This window comes from Cetorhinus maximus, chromosome 1 (genome assembly GCF_964194155.1).
Source record: "Cetorhinus maximus chromosome 1, sCetMax3.hap1.1, whole genome shotgun sequence".
NCBI classification, from domain to species: Eukaryota; Metazoa; Chordata; class Chondrichthyes; order Lamniformes; family Cetorhinidae; genus Cetorhinus; species Cetorhinus maximus.
Genome location: NC_135879.1, coordinates 188,671,088 through 188,681,424, shown reverse-complemented (window position 1 = coordinate 188,681,424; position 10,337 = coordinate 188,671,088). Strand labels below are relative to the sequence as shown.

Sequence of the window (10,337 nt, the reverse complement as noted above, 5' to 3'; positions counted from 1 at the left end):
CAAAAGAGAAAAACAGAGAGGAGTTATGCCTTGGTAATCTCTGGCACTCTGTATTCCTAATTAGAAGAGGCTTAGATAAAAATAAAATCAGGAGCAGACAGCAGGCTTGCCTTCTCCAGCTCCAGCCATCACACTAGCCAGATGATGAACAGGAAATGAAAATATGGCAGAAGGAAAATCATGTAAGAATAAAAGGAGAAGAAAAATGTGTTATAGGGACGTGCTTCACAAAGCCCTGTGTTTATAACTGTAGCAAACATCACAAATAGGCAAAGAGATAAGTAACAAAGGCAAAGAGGGTTGGTTGAGAGATGCACAGAAAAGACATTTGATCCCTTCAACCAAATGCAGTTCCAGCTGCACAATCTAATTCTGAAGAAACTTCTTAACACATGCTACACTTCAAATAGAGTAGTGCAACAAGATGAATCAACACCACCAGGACTGGGGAGGTTACTTTTAAGAGGGACTTGAGGGGGGAAGTTAAAGGGAGCAGTATGTGCAAAATATGGAGTAATGTTTCTAAACAGATTGGCCAAACTTATAAACTGATTGCAGGGTTGAATTATTTGTACTGGTTTAAAATACTCGATTTTGGTAACTGTCACTTGTTCACAAAAATGAGGCTATACAATTTGTAACAATTTAAAAAATAAAATTCTTTATGCCAGCCCACTCCCACAAATGATGCAGAGTTTATTTCACTGACTAGATAATTCAGAAAAACAACCCTATACTGTATCTGTGTATATGAAAAACACATGCTCGCTTTTCTCCTCAATTTCAAAAAACAAATGACGTACAATTCATCATTCACTGTCAGGAAACGCCCTGCACACCAGTTACATTTCGTCCGACCGTGGATGTGCTTTTATTATTACCGTTGCTGTGTGCTCTGTCCAGTTTGGCTTGTTCACTGGTGAAGCCGAGATGCCATAGCCCCCCTTTTCATTTCCTGAAGCTGCCTTTCCCACACTTGTATCATCTTGGACAGTAGATTTTACTATTCGATCCATGTCTGAAGAGGAATTGGTATTTAGTGTTGACGCAGATTCTGCCTTTCCCAAGTCTGAAGCTTCAGGTGTGCTATTCAGGCTTCCTGACAGTAATGCTCCAGGAGTTTCTCGATCCAATCCATGATCATTTTCCACTACCTCTGGATCAGCATCCAGATTCTGGGCGTTTGGCACAACGCGTACATGGGATGAATCGCTGTGAAGTAAAGTCCGGGAAAGTACTGTAAAAGAGGAAAGGAACTCGCATCATAATCAATGAGAAATTAGCAAGAGCCAGTTTGAAGCAATTTCCTTATTTTGGATAATAGTGTGCCTTCTGAGACCAACTTATAAACTGTCAGGAAGGCTAATGGAATGTTAGCCTTTATCACAAGGGGATTTGAGTACAGGAGTAGCGAAGGCTTGCTTCAATTGTATAGAACCTCGGTTAGACCACACCCAGCTGGAGTACTGTGTACAGTTTTGGTCCCCTTACCTTAGTAAGGATATTATTGCCATAGAGGGAGCGCAACGAAGGTTCGCCAGACTTGTTCCCGGGATGGCGGGACTGTCTTATGGAGAGAGATTGGGGAAACTTGGCCTGTATTCTCTAGAGTTTCAAAGAATGAGAGGTGATCTCATTGAAATCTATAAAATACTTAAAGGGATAGACAGGGTAGATGCAGGTAAGATGTTTCCGCTGGTTGGGGAGTGTAAAACCACGGGACACAATTTCAAAATAAGGAGGAAGCCACTTAGGACCGAGATGAGGAGAAATTTTTTTACTGGGAGGGTTGTGAATCTTTGGAATTCTCTACATCAGAGGGCTGTGGAAGCTCAGTCACTGAGTATTTTGAAAGTAGAGATTGACAGATTTCTAAACACCAATGACAAAAGGGTATTGAGATAGTGTGGGAAAAAGGCATTGCAGTGGATGATCAGCCATGATCACACTGAATAGCGGAGCAGGCTCGATGGGCTGAATAGCCTACTCCTGCTCCTATGTTCCTATGGTGAAGATATAGCACTCAGCCATAGAGCAGCATCTAGAAAAGGATAGCGATCCCTTCTGATTCAAAAAAGGAGTCTCAATGATTGTGGCTGACATCAACAAAGTGCAAGGGCTCAGATCTGAAAAGGGCTCCTCAGACATGGGATTATTTTGGTAAATTACACTGCTGAAATAGACAGATTCTTGACAGGCAAGGGAGTCAAAAAGGATAGAGGGTGGACAGGAAAGTAGAGGCTACAATCAAATCGGTCATGATCTTATTAAATGGCGAAGCAGGCTCGAGAGGCCGAATAGCCTACTTCTGCTCCTAATTAGTATGACTTTCTGAAACTTCACCCATAAACTTCTCTCCTCCTTGAAGATCTCCCTTAAAACCCAATCTCTTTTGGCCATCTCACTTAATAACCCCTTCTTTGGCTCAGAATTCTTTTTTTTCCTCAAGTCTCTGAATTGCCTTGAGATTCTTTTTCTGCATTAACAGGGCTATATAAAATGGGAGATGTTGCTGTTGAAATTGTCCTTAGATTCTGATGCTCAAAATCACACGACATGTATGGTAATACTGCAAGGTATCCAGCAGCAAGTTACTAGCTCATATACACAATTCAGTATTGAATACATAGCAATTTAATTTTATATAAAGTATAACTTTGCTGCTGATTCTTAAAATGATGCTGTTTTGAAGATTAACATTTTTTTTACTCTGTACCTTGGAAACTAGGAAAGTTGTGTGTTCTTGGGAACGTCTAAGCAGGAAAGCATTAAATAAATGACCATTAATCAATAGAGCAAGAATTCAAAGACAGTTTATTGATTTTTCCCAAGATTTTAGATCTACATCACTTCAGCTATATGGACTGGTGCTTTTTATATATATATATATTTAAAAAAGATTTCTCACCACTATATGACTCATCCTGGGCCCCCAGCTTTGCACCAAAAGGGTTGATACTTGGGAAAATGATAAGTGTAAAAGACAACAGGAAGACCTAGAAAAAAAAAAGAGGCAATTAATGTTACCGTTTATTAATAAATGAAAACATACAATATAGATAAAATGAACCAAGAGTAAGTGATAGCTTCTGACTTGTTCATGGTATGGGCACCATTAGGAAGCCACCCATGAGAAACCCAGAAGTCCCAGTGTCCTGTTCAATCAATGGATGGAGAATAACATGGAGAGGTAGAGATGAATGAAATTTAAAAAACCATTTAAAAGCCCTCTGAATACATCCTTCAGTATGGCCCAATATTGATGACAGCTGGGTAGGTCTAAAATGAAATGGTCAGCAAGAAAATGTTTAACTGAAAGCACTTTTAAGTAGAGAATAATTTCCTACTTCAATTTTTTTCCTCTCTTTTGAGTATTGAATCATGCTTAAGTGCAGTTTCACAATTCCAGCAGTCACTTGGTACTTCATCTTGGTGCCACACTTCATGTGGGAAAGTATCCATGAATGTACAGTCAGTGCCACAGCTGTTCTAATTCTGTCTTTATTGATCTCTGCACAAGAATATGAGCTGTCTGATCCTCATCCAAGTCTAGAAAACATCTACAACTCCCCTACTGCAATTGACCTTGTCATCTAACGTAGTTTTCTTAGTCCCACCCTATCAATTACAGATAAGGCCATCTCTGAGCACTTCCACCCACATCCACCTTCCACACCACCTTCTGTATCGGTCCCTGGAAAAAAACTGTTCCCCAATTTACTTACAACCGCACTTTAAAAATCCCAACTGTCTGCCTTGGACCCTCCATTTGCCACACTTCTGCAGCTATTGATCTGCTCAACTGCACCCACACCTCCAGCTTTGATGCCTTTGTCCCCATTAAAACTAGTACTCTCTCTCACCCTGGCTGTTTCTCCTCTCATCCTGGAATGTAAAGAAAACCTCCAGCTTCTTTTCTTTACTGCAAACAGTCTTCTTAAATCCCTCTCCAGTCACCTCCACTCTAACCTCTAACAATAAGAGTGTGGAGCTCATGGACTTCTTTGTCACTAAGATCTACACCTTCCATCAGATGTCTCTGCCTCCTTTCCACTAGCCCACTGAAGTTCCCCGCTGCCCTAGCCGTGAACTCATACCTTGCTCTAGTTTCTCTTCTATCTCCCCCAATGCCCTCTCTGAGCTCATCTTGTCCATGAGACCCACCTCCTGCTCCCTCTACCCTTCTCCTGCTAAACTGCTGACCACTCAAATTCCCCTCCTGGCCCCCATGTTAGCCGATAATGTTAACGGTTTTCTCTCTTCAGGTGTCCCCCTCTCCTTCAAATCTGCTGTCGTCACCTCTCTCCTCATAAAACCAACCCTTGACCCCATTGTCCTTACAAAACTGCTGCCTCGTCTCTAACTTCTCTCTCCACACCAAAGTTCTTGAATGTGCTGTCACCTTCCAAATCCAAGCCCATCTTTCCCAGAACTCCATGTCTAAATACCTCCAATCAGGTTTTCATCCCTGCCACAGTACCAAAACAGCTCTTATACGAGCATACGAGTTAGGAACAAGTGTAGGCCATTCGACACCTCGAGCCTGCTCCGCCATTTGATAAGAGCATTGCTGATCGGATTGTGGCCTCTACTTTCCTGTCTACCCTGATATCCTTTGACTCCCTTGTCAGTCAAGATACAAACATATGAATTAGGACAATTCCAATGAATAACTATCAAAATCACAAACAATCTTGTGTGTGACTGTGACAAAGGTGAACTTTTGCTCCTTGTCCTTCTCGACCTGAAGGCAGCCTTTGACACAGTTGATCACGTCAGCCTGCTCCAATACCTCTTCACTGTTGCCCAGTTCGTTGTGGGACTGCTCTTGACTGGCTTCATTCTCTTCTATCTCCTCGTAGCCAAAGAATCAACTCCAATGGCTTCTCTTCTTGCTCCCACACCTTTACCTCTGGTGTCACTCAAGGATCTATCCTAGACCTCTTCTTATTTCTCATCTATATGCTGCCCCTCAGTGGCATCATCTGAAACCAAAGTATCAGTTTCCACATGTAGGCTAGCGACACCCAGCTCTACCTCACCAGCATCTCTCTGACTCCTTCACTGTCACTAAATCATCAGACTGCTCATCTGGCATCCACTGAATGAGCAGAAATTTCCTCCAATTAAATATCAGGAAAACTGAAGCCATTTTTCTTGGTCCCCACCCCAAACTCTGTTCCCTAGTTACAGAATCCATCCCTCTCCCTGGCAACAGTCTGAGATTAAGCCAGTCTGTTCGTAACCTCAGTGTCACATTTGATGATCTGTTTGCAATTTGAAGTCATACTTCATCCTGACATGAGTTACTGATCACATATTCGTGCCATCATTATTTCCACCTCCGTAACATTGCACAACTTCACCTGTCTCAGCTCATCTGCTGTTGAAACCCTCATTTTTGCCTTTTTGCCTCCAGACTTGACTATTCCAACACACTCCTGGCTGGTCTCCCATATTCTACCCTCATACACTTGAGATCATCCAAAATTCTGCTGCCTGTGTCTTCACTTGGACCAAGTCCTGTTACCCTATCACCCCTGTGCTCATTGACCCACATTGGCTCCCGGTCAAGCAACATCTTGATTTTAAAATTCTCATCCTTATTTTTAAATCCCTTCATGGCCTTGTCCCTCCCCATCTCTGTAATCTCCTCCAGCCCCCAACCCTCACATCTGTGCTCATCTAATTCCAGCCTCATGATTTTAATTGTTTCAGTATTGGTGACCGTGCCTTCAGTTGCCTGGAATTCCCTCCTTACACCGCTTTGTCTCTCTACCTCACATTCCTCCCTTAAGACACTCCTTAAAATCTACCACTTTGACCAAGATTTTGATTATCTGATCTAACATCTCCTTCTGTAGCTCAGTGTTTATATTTTCCTCATATTTTCCTCCTGAGATGTTTTATTGTGTTAAAGGTGTCGTATAAGTTGTTGTTATTACTAGCTAACACCACAAAACAGGAGATTAAACTGGGACTTTCCTGGGTCATGTGGTAGCGCATGGCTGTGGGCTCAAGCACATAGTCTGGGTAAACACTTCAATGCAGTACCAAAGGACTGCTACACTGGTACAGGTTTTGTCCATTAGTCAAGAAATTGAAAAGAATAGGGCCTTCTTATTCTGCTGTTTCAGAAAGACACTAGGCATAACACATCCCATGGCACTACGTAGAGAGCAGGGAGTCAGTGTCCTGCCCAACAGTCATCCCTTATCCACAAAAAAAAAAATGTCCATTGGCTGCTTGTAAGGCATTGCCATGTTTGCCTGCATAAGAGTGACCGCATTTCAGGTGAAACTCAGCAGAATTTTTCTGATCGTGGGGTTTCCCATCCCAGGAATGGTGGCCATGCTAGGACTTAAAGTAGTTCACAGAGTCAAAATGTCAGAGCCTCAGAGCCAGGGTGCAGATAAATGCCAGGAGTGTCGAGGAGAGGGGGCTGGATGCTAGAGTGGGAGGGGGGGGGATCTTGGGAGGTTGGCGGGGGCTCCCGATATTAAAAGGGGGCCAGGGGTCAGTAACGAAGGCTCTCCCCGACCCAATCTAGGGCCTGAACAGACTTAACTAAATTAGGTTTACCCTAATTGCCAAATCCCGCCAGTCAACTGCAAAATTGAAGCCAAGGAGGGATACAGCCATTAAGGGCCTCAACAGGAGTATGGGCAGGACTTTGGCCTCACCTGCCCCTCATAATATTGCGGCAGGTCAAGGGTGGACGGGGTGGGAGGGCAGCAGGAAGGCCAACCAGGAATTGTACAGCACCCCCACCTCATGCCTGCAAACCCTGCAGTGGGGGGTCTGTAAAATTCTACCTATTGTGTAAATCTCTCACAGAGATTTTGTTGCCTTTAAACAGCATGACATTGCATGTATTATAATAATCAAACAACCTTTACCTTGCAGTATATTTACGTATTAAGCCACTGAGAGAGCAAAATAACATTGTTAATTCCATCCCAGACACACTCGACATATAATTTAACTGTTTGATAGCTTATTCTTACCATTATGCAAGTACTGATGTTAGCATTTTTGGTGGTGGTTTGCTTGACCAATGCTTGCAGCTTCCTCAACTGTTCAATTAGAGACCTATAGCAAAATAAATTAAAAATCAAGTTTTACTTTTTTTCTTCATTAACATATCATAATAAGGTAGGTGGGGGGATAAGAATAGAAAGTTATTCTAATATTGCTGAAAAAAGAGACATGTCTAAGCTTCTTGTCTTGCACTCATCAGGACACTAGCAAGAATACGAATATAAGGGCGAAAACAACAATTTATATGGTGTGTGAAGAGAGTACTGATTGGTTGGCAAGCGGCGTTGCCATGGAGAATGCACCACTTCTGGTGACTGACAGTTAACTGCCAAACATTGTTTGAAATGTAAACCAGGCAGCTTGACCCTGATTGGTCAAGACATTGCCCTGGCCAATACTCAAGTTCTGAACTACCATATGGTACTGACAGTATTGGTAGAAGTGACCATCGCACAGTGGAGTTGAAGTTGCTTCATGACATTGGCATTGAGGATACCCTCCATCGTTTTATGTGGCACTACCACCGTACTAAATGAGGTAGCTTTCGAATAGCTTTAGCAACTCAAGACTGGGCAACCAAGAGGCGCTGCGAATCATAAGCAAAAGCAGAATTGTACTCAACAACAATCTGTAACCTCATGGGCCGGCATATCCCCCCCTCGACCGTTACCACCAAGTCAGGGGATCAACCCTGGTTCAATGAATTATGCAGGAGGGCATGCCAGGAGCAGCCCCAGCCACACCTAAAAATGTAAAGCTACAACACAGGAGTATCTGCGTGTCAAACAGCATAAGTAGCAAGTGATAGACAGAGCTAAGCGATTGCACAACCAATGGATCTGATCTAAACTCTGCAGTCCTGCCACATCCAGTTGTGAATGGTGGTGGGCAATTAAACAACTCACTGGAGGGGGAAGCTCCACAAATATCCCCATCCTCAATGATGGAGGAGCACAGAACATCAGTGCAAAAGATAAGGCTGAAGCATTTGCTACAATCTTCAGCCAGAAGTGCCGAGTGGATGATCCATCTCAGCCTCCACTGGGGAGCCCCAGCATCACAGATGCCAGTCTTCAACCAATTCGATTCACTCCACATGACATCAGAAATGGCTGAAGGCACTGGATACTGCAAAGGCTACGGGCCTTGATAACATTCCAGCAATAGTACTGAAGACTTGTGCTCCAGAGCTTGGTGTGCCCCTAGCCAAGCTGTTCCAGTACAGCTACAACACTGGCATCTACCTGGCTATGTGGAAAATTGCCCAGGTATGTCCTGTATACAAAAAGCAGGACAAATACAACCCGGCCAATTACGCAGGTTATTGCCCCATCAGTCTACTCTCCATCAGTAAAGTAATGGAAGGGGTCATCAACAATGCTATCAAGCAACACTTGCTTAGCAATAACCTGCTCACTGACGCCCAGTTTGGATTCTGCCAGAGCCACTCAACTCCTGATCTCATTACAGCCTTGGTTCAAACATGGACAAAAGAGCTGACCTCCCAAGGTGAGGTGAGAGTGACTGCCCTTGACATCAAGACAGCAACTGACGGAGTGAGGCATCAAGGAGCCCTAGCAAAACTGGAGTCAATGGGAATCAAGGGGAAAATTCTCTGCTGGTTGGAGTCATACCAAGCACAAAGGAAGATGGTTGTGGTTGTTGGAGGTCAATCATCTCAGTTTCAGGGCATCACTGCTGGAATTCCTCAGGGTAGTGTCCTAGGCCCAACCATCTTCAGCTGCTTCATCAATGACCTTCCTTCCATCATAAGGTCATAAGTGAGGATGTTAGCTAATGATCGCTGACAAATAGCAAGTAACATTCGCACCACACAAGTGCCAGGCAATGACCATCTCCAACACAACCATCGCCCCTTGACATTCAATGGCATTACCATCGCTGAATCCCTCACTATCAACATCCTGGGGGTTACCATTGACCAGAAACTGAACTGGACTAGCCATATAAATACCGTGGCTACAAAAGCAGGTAAAAGGCTAGGAATCCTGCAGCGAGTAACTCACCTCCTGACTCCCCAAGGCCTGTAAACATCTACAAGGCACAAGTCAGGAGTGTGATGGAATACTCTCCACTTGCCTGGATGAGTGCAGCTCCAACAACACTGAAGAAGCTTAGCACCACACAGGACAAAGCAGACTGCTTGATTGGCACCCCTTCCACAAACATTCACTCACTCCACCACCAACATACAAGTTACAGCAGCGTGTACCATCTACAAGATGCACTGCAGGAACTCACCAAGCCTCCTTAGACAGCACTTTCCAAACCCACGACCACTACCATCTAGAAGGGTAAGAGCAGCAGACAGGTGGGAACACCACCAGCTGGAAGTTCCCTTCCAAGCCACTTACAATCCTGACTTGGAAATATATCGCCGTTCCTTCACTGTCGCCAAGTCAAAATCCTAGAACTCTCTCCCTAACAGCACTGTGGGCATACATACACCACATGGACTGCAGCGTTTCAAGAAGGCAGCTCACCATCACCTTCTCAAGGGCAATTAGGGATGGCAATAAGTACATGCCTAGCCAGTGACGCCCACATCTCATGAATGAAAAAAACACACTCGCTGTGGCCTCACCAATGCCCTGTACAATTGTAGCAAGACTTCCTTCCTTTTAGACTTCAATCCCTTTGCAATAAACATCAAATTCCGTTTGCCTTCTTAATGACTTGCTGCATTGGCATGCTGACTTTGTGGTTCATGTAAAGGACGTTCTGGTGCCTCTGTATGGCGCACTCTGCAGTCACTCTCCATTTAATTAATACTCTACTTTTCTATTCTCCCTGCCAAAGTGGATTGGTTCATATTTAACATTTTTCCCAAAGATTACTGGTGGAATTGGTACTATGATAGATTTTTTAATTAGTAGAGAGGTAAAGTTCAAAAGACATAATGAATCAATGGGTATTTGCATTCAATGGGGAAAACATGTATAAAGGAGCAAAGGCAGTGTGTAAAGGAAGGCAGTTTACAATCCAACAAGTGTGAAAAAGCCTGCAGCCTGTATGTACCAAACTGCTGACTCCAGGGACTGAAATTAGGAGAGCTCACTTTAAATCCGACTGTTCAGGGTATCGGGTATCGTTTACTTTGCTTGGGTTATTAAAAATCTATGTGGCTTACTGTTGCCTTAACAAAAATGTAACTAGGAGTTAAATTAATTAGGGGATTTAGAAGTTATTATAGTAGTAATTTGTAGACATATGTATGTGCTTACAATCTTTTATTTTATTAATAAATGTTTAATTTAGTTTTATAAAAGCCTCAA

General features: G+C 43.4%; 1 protein-coding gene across 1 annotated transcript in view; it reads right to left on the bottom strand.

Moving 5' to 3' along the window:
* Positions 1 to 639: 639 nt before the first annotated feature.
* The window catches only part of creb3l3l (cAMP responsive element binding protein 3-like 3 like), a 29,328-nt gene continuing 19,630 nt past the window's right edge, over positions 640 to 10,337 (bottom strand). Inside the window, exons 8-10 of the mRNA XM_078550999.1 lie at positions 7,008 to 7,092; positions 2,909 to 2,996; positions 640 to 1,237 (exon numbers count right to left, since the gene is read on the bottom strand). Of these exons, the coding sequence (XP_078407125.1) occupies positions 843 to 1,237; positions 2,909 to 2,996; positions 7,008 to 7,092 (568 nt within the window). The 3' untranslated portion in view covers positions 640 to 842. The remainder of the gene's footprint in view (positions 1,238 to 2,908; positions 2,997 to 7,007; positions 7,093 to 10,337) is intronic.